Source organism: Sphaeramia orbicularis, chromosome 3, assembly GCF_902148855.1.
Source record: "Sphaeramia orbicularis chromosome 3, fSphaOr1.1, whole genome shotgun sequence".
NCBI lineage: Eukaryota > Metazoa > Chordata > Actinopteri > Kurtiformes > Apogonidae > Sphaeramia > Sphaeramia orbicularis.
Genome location: NC_043959.1, coordinates 22,424,645 through 22,440,466, shown reverse-complemented (window position 1 = coordinate 22,440,466; position 15,822 = coordinate 22,424,645). Strand labels below are relative to the sequence as shown.

Below are 15,822 nucleotides of genomic sequence, written 5' to 3'. Positions count from 1 at the left end.
GAAAGAAGAGAATGACTATGAGCAAAACTATTACCAGAAAGTCTGGAAGATACTATTAAAGAAGAATGGGAGAAGTTGTCACCCGAATATTTGAGGAACACTTGCACAAGTTTCAGGAAGCGTGTGAAGGCAGTTATTGAGAAAGAAGGAGGACACATAGAATAAAAACATTTTCTATTATGTCAATTTTCTTGTGGCAAATAAATTCTCATGACTTTCAATAAACTAATTGGTCATACACTGTCTTTCAATCCCTGCCACAAAATATTGTAAATTTTGCTTCCCCACCCTGTAATATAACTAATATAGCCAGGTTCTGGCTTCACTTCCTGTACAAGTGCTTCAAGCGTCTGGAACGCGCGATTCATGCTCGAAGAGGGGCAGGTGTAGAGGAGGGAAGGGGGGAGGGGTGAATGGCAGTTGAGTTTGATAGACATATCACCGTTCAATCATTTCGAGTGGGCGCTCAAAATGATTGGATGGTGTTTTTTCAGTCCTGTCCGTTCCACAGGTGACTAATTTTTTTATTTTTTGTGTTAGAGCATTTAATTAATTAGCTGTAATCAGGGTGTGAAGGGGATTTTAAAGAATATAATAAAAAATGCTCCAGAAAAAACATCTCAGACCCCACCTTTAAAAAGGAAATACAGATAGCCAAAAAATCTTGGGAAAAAGAGTCAAAGGAAAGAAATTAGACCTGTCATGTTCATAGCAGAGGTGGGTAAAAGGATAAAAGAGAAAAGGTGATGCCAATCCACAGCTAGAAAAGGCCAGAAAGTGAAGATGAATAGGAGAGGAAAGGTACGATTAAGATGTATCATGTTGAAAAGAGGAGATGAAGAGGAGGAGTACAAAGAGCAGAAGGAAAAGAGAGAGATGTGAGGGTGAGAGGAGAGTTTGTACAGTCAGAAGTAACAATTAAGGATTAGAGTCACAGTGTCTGGTCCCTGTCAAACGCCCACGGACGCTAAAACGCTGAGCCGCTCATTATTTCCAAATCATCCCCAAACCTCTCTACTCTCAGCTCTGTGAATCACTACTTCACCTCCACTCGGAAGTTTTACTTGTACTCACTTGTAAAGAGCGAGTGCAAATCCTTTTAGGTGGCTTTGTATAATCAAGTCAATAATCAGTGCATTACCTTTCATAGATTACCAATGGAAAAAGCATCAGACTGCACCGACAAAACAGTAACTTAAACTTACATCATGAAACACTGGAGTCACTGTTAGTTAAAGTCACTTCATTGGTTTACACATTAGATTAGACCAAGAGGCAAGAACCCCATCAGTGGGTTTTTCTTTCCTGTTAACCCTCATAAATCTAACCAGCAACTAAAACCAAAGTTCAAGGTTAATATCGTTAATGAAAACTAACGAAATGACGAAAACTACAATTGAAACAACATTTTTGTTAACTGAAATAAATAAAAACTATAATTAAAAGAGAAAAGATAACTAACTGAAACTGTATTGTGTGTTTACAAAACTAACTAAAATGTATAAAAATTCTGGATAAAATTCCCTTCGCTTTCATCTTTGTCAGTGTTGGATTGATACGAAAGCGATTTATTTCACTCTAACAATTTTAGCTAGTGGCACCATACAGAACTTCGCGGTCCGTCACTTCTTGTCACTTGTGGTTTAGAGTCATCTTCTGGTCCCCACTCTAGTCCTATCTGGGATTTATTTGAATATGACAGCGAAGAAGAGAAAAGATACGACAAAACTGAAATAAATACTAAAACTAAACGAAAACTAAGCATTTAGAAAAAAATTTAAACTAATAAAAACTAGCAAACCTGCTCTAAAAATGAATTAAAACTAACTGAATTAAAGAAAAAAAGCCAAAACTAAATAAAACTAAACTATAATGAAAAATTAAGACTATTAGAACCTTGGTCCTGATCTGGATTTTTTTTGCTTCTGATCCAATTTTTGGGGGGGATTAGTTTTGCTGATACTGATCTGATACTAATGTTTTACAATGAAATTTTGATTTAAATTTGGAGTCATTATTTATAGGGTATTATTACACTATTATTTTACTTGAGATCACAATTGGGCTGAATGTGGAACCAGAACTAAAACAACTATGACACCTTTGACTCCCAACAACTTTAGTGTAATTTTTGCACTTTCCAAATTTTATACTTTGGGACAAATTAGAACCTTTGGCGGGTTGGTTTTGGCCCGCAGGCCATATGTTTGCCACTGCTGTAGTTGGTCTATGGACAGGTCCGTCCAGGTATTATATGTGGGTGCGTTCTGTGCATTCAGTGATGTGCAGATCAGCGGGTTACTCACGGATCGGGCCAAAAGAATGTCAGTTTATTTGCGGGGGAGGTTGGGTCGGGTCAAATAATTCCACAAAAGCCCCGCAGGTTGAAAGACGCCCGACTCGCGCATCACTACCCTACGTACCTCATAATGAGTATGTGCAGACCGTAAAGTGAAAGTGAAACTTCTGGATGCTTTCCTAATTCTTCTAAGCCTCCCGCTGTTGTGCAGCATTTCCCTACTTTTGGAAACTTTCACTTGAGGGGGCAGAATGTTTGTTTACCACCACCACCACCACACACATCCTGAACCGGGCCCGGATCGGCCCAATCCTGTGACTAAATCTGATCCAGTCTTCTAAAAAATGCCAGATCGGCAGCCGATACCAATCTTTAGTTCGGATCGGGACATCCCTACCATCTACTGTCATAGAATGTTTAACCCTTTCATGCACAAATTATGAGAACCTTAATCAAAATTTTTTCCTGAGTGTTTTTATTCCTCTTTAGGCATGAAAAAAACAATGCGATTGAAAATTTTCTTCTGAAAAATAAATGTAAAAAAATAAATAAAATAAAAATATTTAAAAAAAATAATAATAATGAAAAAAAAAAAAAAAAAATCTTATGAACCTATTTTTCATGAAGTTACAAAAATGTCCACTCAGCTGGACACCACACATTTAGAAACATGTATTTACTGATAAATTGTGTGAAAACTATGGAGAGGGCTTGTGATTCTGGGGGTTTATGCTCAGGAGAGATCTACATAATGTTACCGATTCATGTCAGAAAAGATATAGTGTCTTAAAACTTTAATAAAGATATGTGTAAAAAAAAAAAAAAAAAAATCCATGAATATACAGGAGAACAGCTGTAGAATAGCTGTCCACTGTAGTGACCAGTGTGCATGAAAGGGTTAATATCTGTTGATGTAAAGGTGCTAGTACAAACACAGAATCCAAATGCAGAACTCAAACGCCAAAAATATAATTCAAAAGGTTTATTTATCACACACAGGTGAAAAATAATGAACAGTGACAGAATCTTGAGGATAATGGTTGTTGATATCCTTCTCTGATTCGTTCTCTGGATCGGGGGCGACAGCCTGTCTCCCCGTACGGTGTTTGGGGTTTCTCTCCCGACTAGGGAGAAGCAAAGGGAGGTCAGGGACGGAAACAGGTCATACACAGGCAGGCAAATTCTCGGGCGACAGGACATAAGGACAAGACAAAACTCACGTACCGATAGTCAGGGCGAGAAGGTCAAAACCAGGAATCAGGAGAGGCAGACAAAACCAGACAGGGAGCAGGCAGAAGACGAAAAACCGAGGGATCCAAAAACAGGTCAAAAAACAGGCAAGCAAACGAACAAACGAGGTCAAAACGCTGGTCTGAACTGCTAGAGTTATAAACTGGCGATTGACATAAGGGAGAGACAGGGTTTAAATACACAAAAGGGAGGGAAGACAACTAGACACAGGTGGAACAAATCAGGGCGGAGACAGGTAATCAGGACAGAGGTCAGGATGAACGGGGAACAGGAAGTAAAGACGACAGACAAGACACATGAGGGAACACTTAACAAAATAAAACAGGAAGTGACAAAACATAAAAGACAGACAAAACCAGACTAGCGTCTGGCAGCAGGTATGACAGTTGATCCAATAATTCTATCAATACATGTACATAATTGAGGTAAAATGCAGTTATGACCCACTTGGATGCTCAGAGGCTCCACAGTGAATGTAAATAAAGACACTGTGTTAAATGTGTCGATCCTAGTGGTTTTTCTAATCCAGACATGTGGGTTTTTCATGAATCTCAGTCTCATTCCAGGTTTTGTGTGTAATCCATCGTGTCCACTCACATGACATGCAGAACCTGCCCAGTTAAACACAAATAAATGGCTTTTTTTTTTTTTTTTTGCTACAGCTGTCATTTTTATAAAACACTCTGCCTTCCATAATTAGTTCAATTCCCAAAATGTACCTGTGAGAGAATAAAGAGACATTAAAAAAATAGTAGCACATAATTTTTGTGTCCTTTTTACTGTGTTACGTGTGGATTTTTGTATTAAAAATAATGCAAAATAATGTAAAAATGTGTTTTATCTGAAAAATAGTTTCTCTTTTATCTCAGTAAGTATTTATTTTCAAAATAGACCCAAAGTGCATCCAAACCTACTTCATAACATTAGTCTACATCTGATTTGAATTTTTAGCCCCTCTGCCCGGTTTTTAGGGACACGTTTCATAGAAGCACCCATATAAAGAATTAAAGACAAATAAATAAGTGTGCAAAAAGTATATCATAGAAATAAGAAGTTAAAGCTACAAGTCTATTATGAATATGTCACTTGTCTTTTCAGAAACATTATACTAAAAAAAAATAAATAAATAAAAAAAACGCAATTAGAACAGGCTAGCTCAGTTATTCCCAACCTTTTTTGGCTCATGACCCCATTTTAACATCACAAATTTCTGGTGAGCCCAGACATTAAAAATGGAGACTTTTTTTTTTTTTTCTAAAATAACTTTGTTTATGACCATGTAATAGTTTGCTATACTATGTTGCAAATAGTCATTAATTTTAGATGACATTTAGTCTATATAATGTATATTATTATTAACGGAGGTAGAAAAGCCAGGTGTAGATTACTGCACAAAGTGAGAATTTGATTTTCCTTGGTCAGGATATGTACAGTCAGTCCAGCTTGGATTTTCAAGGCTGACAATTAATACTGAACAAACAATAACTCAAACTATGAATTATGAAAGAGCTGCAGCATCTGAAACAGACCACAATGAACATTTGAAAGATAAACGCCACATATTTTTTTACTGGTAGGTTTTTATTTGTACCAATCACTAGAAATTTCAGGCGAGTTGGTGATTTAATGTTCTCAGGTTTGGCTTTTTTAGTCAGAAACGACCATTATCATCCTGTGCATTGCAAAACATCTGAGCTAAAGCGCCCAGTCCTCAGGGTCACATTGGTTTATATGGTTTTACTGAAAAAACAATATTTGGAGCATGAGGCATTTGTGTTTGTATTTCTAGTCATTTCCATCATTTCTGTGCTGTGGCTGCAGCCCACACACTTCCCTTACATGTGTTATTCCCTTTGCAATCAGTCCCTTTACATGTACACAGGTCTGGTGGTATAGAGGGGAGGGGGAGTCGGTGGTGGTGGTGGTGGTGGTGGGGGGGTAATGCAGACACAGCTCTTTCCTCTGTAATAACTCCCCAGGCTGCCCGCCTCTCAGGGCTTTTATGTGCAGCCGGGCTGTCACTCATTACAGGACATGATGGGCTACATGAGCTCATACTTACAGAGCAGTAGACCAATCATCTACCTGTCTGTCCGTCTGTCTGTCTGTCTGTCTGTCTGTCCACCTGGTTCCTTATCTGAGTCCCAGTCTGTCTTTTTATTATTCTCTACACGTGCAGGATGTCATTCAGTTTTTTTGCCGTTATGACAGAGGATGTTAACGCTCTTTATTCGACATGAACATCATTTGCATGTTCATACTTTTCCACTCATGTCCCTAAAAATGACCCCCCCCCCCAAAAAAAGCAAAACTTGTATTTTTTAATCGCTTGTATTCTCATTGCATCGATCTGTTCCATTTCTGAATACCAGGGTCGCAAGTAATCAGTATTTTCCTTACTGATGAATCTGCTGACTATTTAGAAGATTTCCCTCAGAGCCCAGGTTAATGCATTTAAATAGCCGTTCTTTTATTCAGCAGGCTATTAAAAATCTAAAATGTGCAGTTTATTATCAGATATGACATAGAGGAAGAGTCAAATTCACACAATAAATAACCTGCAGCCCGTTTGAAGGATGCCAACAAGCATTAATAAATTATCAGAGTAGTTGCAGGATTATTTTTCCAGTGATAAAGCCTTCTGCCTCTACATGGAAGTACATCATCAGTATCAGGAGGACACGCCACATAAACAGAAGGCTGCAGTACGTTCATTAGCCTGGTTTATAACAGGAATTTAACATTATGGTGAATACAGACACCACAAATACATGCACATAAACATGGGTTATTTTAATCGCCTTCACTTACTAGTCGCTTTTCCATCGGACATCTGCGCAAAACTTTACCAATATTTACTAGAAGTCGAAAAAACAAAAGTGCGTAATGTCGTTTTTGCCATTACATCACAAATGCGATGATTTGTTTATTATCGCGAAATGTCACGAGAAGTCATTCCATAAACATAGCAACAAACGTAAATATGGTATTGATTTGCAGATATATTCATTATTATTATATATTACCACTCTATCTCGTACTAAATTAAAAAATGATTGGGTTTCCTGGTGTGTCCACACATACCGCGACATGTTTTTTCTTTTTCTTCGCTTGTTGTAACATATGTCAAAATCCGTTTTTTTAATTCACCTGACTCTAGTTGCGAAAAAAGGTCTTTCCATTGCAGTTTTTGGTGATATACCATTTGCGCTACGCCTGAAGAACCACCTCTTGCCAGTGCAAAAACTTTTAATCGAAAAATGAGACTTTGGGCGAAATTGTCATTTTTCCATTAAGTTATATTTGCGCAATTTGAGGGTCAATGGAAAAGCGACTACTGACTCATATTTTTGTTTTCATGGTTGTGATTGTTAAGAAAGAAAGAAAAAAAGTCTCCAAACTTTTTGAAGGAATAACATTACATTACATGCGATGACCAAGAATGAGTGTGTTTTATATTGTAAAAAAATCTAAATGTAGTATTTTTGCTTGTTTAACCATAAAAGGACAAGTCAACCATTTGATCAAGAAAGGTTTTATGCTATAATAATAATTAGGGCTGTCAAAATTAAACCATTAACACAGATTAATCCATCATCATGATTAATTTGAGTAAAAATTTTAACACAATTAACTCATCTACAGCATACAATGACTCTGGCTTTTTAAATGTGACCAGTGTATGAAGTCATAAACTTCATCAGTCAGATTTTTTATTTCTCAAAGTAATGGAAAGTCTTTTGCATGTCTTTTGTTTAATTTAATGCAGCCTAGCAGAAGGTTCGGAACTTCTCCTGTACTATTTAAGTCAGGGGTCTCAAACTCATTTTCTTTCAGGGGCCACATTCAACCCGATTTGATCTCCAGTGGGCCGGACCAGTAAAATAAAAGCATAATAACCTATAAATAATGACAAATCCAAATTTCTGTCTTTGTTTTAGTGCAAAAAAAACCCAAAAAACATAAAATTATGAAAATACTTACTTTTATAAACTATTCAAACAAAAAAGATGTGAATAACCTGAAAAAACTGAAATTTCTTAAGAAAAATAAGTGCAATTTTAACAATATTCTGCCTCAACTTATCATTTCTACATGTGCACTATGGATCAGATCTACAAAGACACTGAACACTGAGAAACAGGCAGAAAATTGTTAAAATTGTGCTTAATTTTCCTTAGACATTTCAGGTTGTTCATATTTGTTCAGGTTATTCACATTTTATTGTTTCAGGATAGTTTGTCAATGTAAATATTTTCATAATTTTATGCTATTTTTACCTCCGCCAAGAAGGTTATGTTTTTGCCAGGGTTTGTTTGTCTGTCCGTTAGTGTGCAACATAACTCAAAAAGTTATGGACAGATTTTGACAGGGTTTGTTGGAAATGGGATAAGGAAGAAATGATTAAATTTTGGTGGTGATCGGGGGTGGGGGGGCCCACGGGGGGGGCCACTGATCAGCCTTGGCGGAGGTCTGCGCTCTCTGAGTGCTTCTAGTTTGCACTAAAACAGACAAAAATTTGAAGTTGTCATTATATATAGACATAACGTAATATTTTTTTCACATCAAACAGAAAAAAATATGGAGCCATTATTTTTTGTAGGCTGTTATTTGACTGTAGATCATATTGGTCTGTTGGTGGAACCTGAACTAAAATGAGTTCAACAGCTTTGACTGTGGAATTTTTGCACTTTGCAAATTCATCCCACGGGCCTGATTGGAATCTTTGTAATGTTATTCCTTCAAAAAGTTTGGAGACTTTTTTTCTTTCTTTCTTAACAATCACAACCATGAAAACAAAAATATGAGTCAGTAGTCGCTTTTCCATTGACCCTCAAATTGCGCAAATATAACTTAATGGAAAAATGTCAATTTCGCCAAAAGTCTCATTTTTCGATTAAAAGTTTTTGCACTGGCAAGAGGTGGTTCTTCAGGCGTAGCGCAAATGGTATATCACCAAAAACTGCAATGGAAAGACCTTTTTTCGCAACTAGAGTCAGGTGAATTAAAAAAACGGATTTTGACATATGTTACAACAAACGAAGAAGGAGAAGAAACATGTCGCGGTATGTGTGGAACCACCAGGAAACCCAATCATTTTTTTAATTTAGTACAAGATAGAGGGGTAATAAATAATAACAATGAATATATCTGTAAATCAACACCATATTTATGTTCGTCATCATGTTTATGGAATGACATCTTGTGTCATTTCGCGATAATAAATCATCGCATTTGTGATGTAATGGAAAAAACGACATTACGCACTTTTGTTTTTTCGACTTCTAGTAAATATCGGTAAAGTTTTGCGCAGATGTCCGATGGAAAAGCGACTAGTGAGTGAAGGGGATTAAAATAACCCATGTTTATGTGCATGTATTTGTGGTGTCTGTATTCACCACAATGTTCATTAAATTCCTGTAATAAACCAGGCTAATGAACGTACTGCAGCCTTCTGTTTATGTGGCATGTCCTCCTTATACTGATGATGTACTTCCATGCAGAGGCAGAAGGCTTGATCACTGGAAAACTAATCCTGCAACTACTCTGATAATTTATTAATGCTTGTTGGCATCCTTCAAACGGGCTGCAGGTTATTTATTGTGTGAATTTGACGCATTTGGGCCCTGGGCCGCATGTTTGAAACCCCTGATGTAAGTGGTATTTTAAAAAGGATGACAGTTCCATAAAATTGAGATCTTTAGCTAAAAAATGAGCCGGCTCGATAAATGATGTGAAATTAACTTTTTCATGTTGATTCTAACTTTCGCTTGATCCATAAATAAATAAAAATAATAATAATATGTAGGTTAATTCTTCTGTGGCAGGTCACTGCTGCTAATTTGCTAATGCTATCCTTAATGCTAATGCTAGGTAAAATACAGACTGAATTACCCCATGTAAAGTGAGTTAATGTTTATCCTTAACTTTAACATTTAACTTATGTTGCAAAACTGATCAGCTGATTGATCATCAGCATCTTCCCAATGTTTTCTACTTTAAAGTCCACAGCACCACCTTCAGTCAACACACCACATACTTTATTCACTCCAAAACCGGTTTAGAGAAATGCACCTCATTGATATTTTCATTTCTTTTGTGCTTTTTCGAAAGTTGGCTTCAGATTATCTCTCAGCTTTTCTTGATGTATTCCACCAAGAGGAAATGTCATCGAGTATTATCGCTGAAAAAGGCGCCATTCCACGATGCAGTATCTTTTTAGAAACGCAACTGAAAGAACAAAGCTCGGCAGAGACGAGTAGCAGCAGCGCAGGAGAAAATTGTAGGAAAAGAGGCAGTTTGACAAAGTGGAGGAGATCCATAAGTGGACAGAGTCAGGAGTTGATGCATCAAAGGCCAGGACGCTGTGACGGCTACAAGCGATGGGTGTGCGTCTGCAGAATACAGAGCAGGAAGTGTGTACAACCCAGGCAGCAGCACCAGCACAGCTCAACTGGGCTCTTTAGGTTTGCAGAGTCAATCAGACCGTGTAGGTTTAGTAACAACGCGAGACGAGGACACAGTTCACACTTTCAACATTTTATTTAAAGACATTCGCATTCAAAGCATTTACTGAACTCTGTGGTGTGTGTGACCACTGAAATGCATGTGATGGAGTTTTGTTTTTTTTAAAGTCCATCCATTTGTCTAATCTGACCATCTCATCCATTCATCCATCCATTTACCCCTCCCTCATCTAATCTGACCATCCATCCACCCACCCATCCATATAATCTGCCCATCCATCCATCCATTCATCCATCCATTTACCCCTCCTTCATCTAATCTGACCATCCATCCACCCATCCATCCATATAATCTGCCCATCCATCCATCCATCCATCCATCCATATAATCTGCCCATCCATCCATCCATCCATCCATATAATCTGCCTATCCATCCATCCATTTACCCCTCCCTCCCTCATCTAATCTGACCATCCATCCATCCATCCATATAATCTGCCTATCTATCCATCCATCCATCCATCCATCCATCCATCCATATAATCTGCCCATCCATCCATCCATCCATCCATCCATCCATCCATATAATCTGCCCATCCATCCATCCATCCATCCTCCATCCATCATCCATCCATATAATCTGCCTATCCATCCATCCATCCATCCATCCATTTACCCCTCCCTCCCTCATCCAATCTGACCATCCATCCATCCATCCATCCATATAATCTGCCTATCTATCCATCCATCCATCCATCCATCCATCCATCCATATAATCTGCCTATCCATCCATCCATCCATATAATCTGCCCATCCATCCATCCATCCATCCATCCATATAATCTGCCTATCCATCCATCCATCCATCCATTTACCCCTCCCTCCCTCATCTAATCTGACCATCCATCCATCCATATAATATGCCTATCCATCCATCCATCCATCCATCCATGTAATCTGCCCATCCATCCATCCATCCATCCATCCACCCACCCACCACTCGCTTCCTCCATCCATCCACCCACCCTAATGATGAACACTCAGATAACACTCCATCCTGATGGAGTGCAGACTCTTCCTGTAACTCCGTCATATTTTGCAGAGCTATCATTCACCTCGCCTTCTCCTGTCGCTGAAGTCGACCGGTGTCAACAGCATAAGTCTTATTTTTTTTAAATCAGCATGTGTCAGCTCACTTTTTTTACTGAAACATGAACAGAAAACCAGCAGAACAAAATGTCCTGTGCAGCTGAGCGGAGTACAGCTGACTGTTTCAGTCTGTAGGCAGGATGGATGACATGCTCTGAGATCATTCCCCCTACGTGACCGGCATCGTTTTCTGTCTGTCTGTGCATTTTTATTTATTTTTTTGTGTCATTGTTTGTATGCTTGCTAACTTTTATCATCACACCAAATTTACTGCAGTCATAAACTTTATACAGCTTTTTGTTGTCAACAGCATTATGGGCGACGGGTCCAGGTATGTTGTTTGTGGATGCGTGTGCTTTTATATCTGAGTACAGTCGTGTGTTTTGTGTCACGGCCTCAAGCGAGTTTTAACACCAAAGTAAATCGAGGCTTCCTTTGTCGCTCTGTTTCAGGTTATGACTTCTGCGCAGAGGGACTCATTTGTGGAGAAAACTCTGAGTGTAAAAACCGGAATACCAAAGCGGAGTGCGAATGCAAGAGTGGCTACGCGTCCATCCACGGGGATTCGACTTACTGTGAAGGTAGGACGTTGCCCGGCTCAGACAGAGCTCCGATCGAGACGTTAGAAGCTGCATCGGGGGGCAGCGTGTCAGGTTTTCCTTCATGGTCTTTTGTGAGCGGCGGTCTGAGATGCATAACAAGCTGTTATGCACCAATTGTGACATAATGATGAGTGTCTGTGATGGGAACAAAGTGTGGTCAGAGGTGAATCTGAGTCGGTTTTCTCATTATTGCACAAGTGGTTTGACTAAGTATCAGCAGGGAAAAAGGAGAAGGATTGTTCCACTTGTCGGAGGTCATTTACATTCCTGGTGAAATTATAATATCAAAGTGGTACGACTCCTTGGTTAATAGGGCTGCGTTTTAACCCTTTCATGCACAGTGGTCACTCCAGTGGACAGTTCTTCTCCAGCTGTTCTCTTATATATTCATGGGTTTTATTGTTTTAGTTGCATATCAGCCAACACAGTGGACGCTTATGCACCATCCCAAACACTGACATTCATACAATTACTGGAATTTTGCTGCTCTTGATAAACCTGATCTGTAGTAACATGATTTAGTATAAATCAATTGCTAATTGTTATTAGACTGTAATTAACAAACAATTTTTTTTTTTTTTTTTTTTTGCATATCCACCTGAAACCCAGCAATACATTTTGTCCTCTATAGGGGACAAAAGTTTGACAGTTTTATTTAAATGCTGTCCAATGCAAAGGACATTCCATTAAAAAAATTAATCAATAAGTAAAAATAATAAAAAAAAAAAAAAAAGAAAGAAAGAAAAAACTATTGCATTATGCAGTTTCCAATCAAGACATTTTTTTATGTCAAAAAGCTAAAACTGTCAAATTCCTGGGTCTCAGGAGGATATTATCTTCATGAAATGAGTCATAACTAATATTAGAGTATGATAAAATGCAATCGAGTGGCATTAAAAATGTTTTTTTTTTTCATAGTTTTCACACAGTATATCACTTTCTGATGATGATTTTTAAATAAATGTTTCTTTGCTTCAAAACTTAAATACATGGTGTCAAGCTGAGTGGACATTTTTGTAACTCCATGAAAAATAGGTTCATTAAAAAAAGAAAAAAAAAAAAATCAATTGCATTATTTTTTTCATGCCTAAAGAGGAATATAAACACTCACGAAAAAAATATTGACTAAGGTTCTCATAATTCATGCATGAAAGGGTTAAAAAAAAAAAATCTAATCATTTGAAATCTAAAGATAATTATTTATAAGACTGTGGAAAATTTAAAAATACAAATGAAATTGATAGTTGATTGTTTCATTAACCCTTTATAGGGCACTCATTGAAATGCTCTGAAATTCAAAATTTCAACCATAGTGTGTTATTAGACATCGTCATCTCCCTCCTCTTACCATAAAACATCTGAGCAGCACTTGCTAAAAAGTAAACACACGCAATAAAACAACTGTTATCAAGTCATAAACTGACAAAAATCACTCATATTCACTATTTACAGCTTCAAAATGTCCATAAAATCTCTCTGAATCATTATTTAGTGATTCTCAAAACCTACATGCTTCTGGACCTCACTGAAGCACAGGATTGGCCACATATTTAATGTTTGATGAAATGACCAAAAATAGTCACTTGCCCAAGAAAGGGTTAAGCAGCCACAAACATATTTAGATAACTGTTTAGACTGTCAAGGTTTGATTAATGAGATTTTCATTTGCTTGGTAGTGAGTAGGGATGCACCTATTACAATGCAGCTTGTTCAGTTTTTCTCCAGTTTTCTCTGCTCTGATATAATAACCTTTAACCCTTTCATGCACAGAGGTCACTACAGTGGAGAGCTATTCTCCAGCTGTTCTCTTGTATATTCATGAAGTTTGTTGTTTTAGTGCCATATCAGCCAACACAGAGGACACTTACGCATCATCTCATACAGTGCATTTCATACCGTTACTGTAACTATGCTGTTCTTGATAAACCTGATCTGCAGTGATATGTTTTAGTGTAAACAAACAAAACAGGTTTTTTTTTTTTGCATATTATCTCCATGAAATGAATAATAACTAGTATTAGAGTATATTAAAATGTGGGAAAACATCTGATTAGCAGCATTAAAAATGTTTTTATTGCATACTTTCCCATATCACTTTCTGATATTAAGTTTTAAATACATGTTTCTTTGCTTGAAAAATTAAATGCATGGGGTCCGGCTGAGTGGACAGTTTTGTAACTCCTTAAAAAAAAAAAAAAAAAAACTAAATTGCATGTTTTTTTCATGCCTAAAGAGCAATAAAAAAACACAAATATTGGGACCATGGTCGTCATAATTGCATGAAAGGGTTAAATTTACTCATTTACATCTACAGTCTACTCTCGTTAAACCGCCCGCCGTTATACCCCCATTTTTGCTCACCGCCGACCAAAACCATTGCACAAAAATCCCCAATGCATTATTCCATTAGCTACCGCCATTTCCGCCTATCGCCATCCGCCAGCCCAGTTCCATGCACAAACAACACTTATACCATTGATTTCCCGACCGTTATACCGCCAGCGTGATTGCCATCGAGTACACATGAATTTTAACAATGCACTGAAACAAACGCGCCAGACGCTGATCGCGACAAGCTACGCGTAGGTCTACGGAACGGCCACCGTTCATTTATCGCAGAACACTCAGTAGGTCAGGATGTCGGGAAGAGGACGTGGGATTAAGCCAAAGCCTCAAGATGATGGGGTGTCATTTCCCGACACGGTATAATAATGCTTAAAATGTTTCCCCACTTTAAATGATCCCTTACAACATAACAGAATCAAGATTTATTTAGAAACGCAATTAGAACGGGTTAACGGAGGCAGCATAGACATCATATAGTAAAGACATGCACATTATGGACGCAACCCGTTGTAACGCCATTTTCGCTATACCGCCAATTTGGCCGTGAACGGAAGTTGGCGGTATAACGAGAGTAGACTGTATATGATCAGTAAATTGAATATAAGGAAATACTGGATTTTGACTGAAAAATGCAAAATTCAGATGATAATGTTGTAATAAATGGTGATAAATGACTTAGGAATGGTTAGATATTGAGGAAAAATTCATTTAAAGTTGCCACAAAAATAGTTGTAGGTCTTTAAAGGTTAATATAACATGACATAAATATCTACCACTGCCTTTGGTGAAATGACAGATTTTATGTCACAAGTGTATAGATTGCTCAATGTTTATTTAACAGCTGAGTATGAGTGGGATTCGCTTAATGTTTAACTTACAGAATGAATTGTTGAGTGAATGAATGCTGTTTGAGTTTTAAGCCACTTCTGGCAGTTGGTGGTAATTTTAAATAAATTGATTTTTCTAAAGGCCTGGAATCAATACTAAACACACACATTGGTATTTGTTTTCATAATATACCAGATCAGATAGTTTCCTGCACAATTTGCAGTATTATTTATCTGTGAGTCTCATGTACAGAAAACATCCCTAAGGGAATCCATATTCAATCAGAGCAGAGGTGGAATCGAACCGGGACCTTGTGAATTAGAATAGATTGAGGGAATCAGTGGTAACCCAGCCCTATTGGTTAATGGAAAACAGTGACCAGGGTGTGTTTTCAGAGGTGCATGTCCTCAGGCGTTGGCAGCTGTTGGAGTTTGTCTAGTAAAGTGAATGTTTTCTTTATTTGAGTGTCAAAGGTTAGTCAATGTGAGCAGGACATGTTGCAGAAATAGCTGGATTGTTGCAATAAACAATAATTGGAAAATGTTTTTAAAGACAACTTGGACAGTCTTGTTGATGAAAATAATATAATACCAAGCTGTGGAGCTGTCTGCTGTGTTCATTTATATGTTGTTTCCTGTGAAGCTTTGACATAAATGCACCAAACCGATGTATTTAGAGACATGTACCTGGTTTAGGGTCTTTAATTGGATCTGGCTCCAATGAAAATGGTCTGTACCAGTTGTTACCCTGCCCCCCAAAGGATAGGTAAGGGGTATTGTTTTTGGTTTGGTTTGTTTATTTGTTTAATTGTTAACACTTTAGCAGCAAAACTATTGGTTGAATTCATACCGAATTGGGTTTATAGATTGCCAGTGACC

General features: G+C 37.7%; 1 protein-coding gene across 1 annotated transcript in view; it reads left to right on the top strand.

The window, feature by feature from the left end:
• Positions 1–15,822, top strand: part of LOC115414140 (protein kinase C-binding protein NELL1-like) — an 806,279-nt gene that overhangs the window by 358,717 nt on the left and 431,740 nt on the right. The window contains exon 12 of the mRNA XM_030127358.1: positions 11,621–11,749. Coding sequence (XP_029983218.1) covers positions 11,621–11,749 — 129 coding nt within the window. The remainder of the gene's footprint in view (positions 1–11,620; positions 11,750–15,822) is intronic.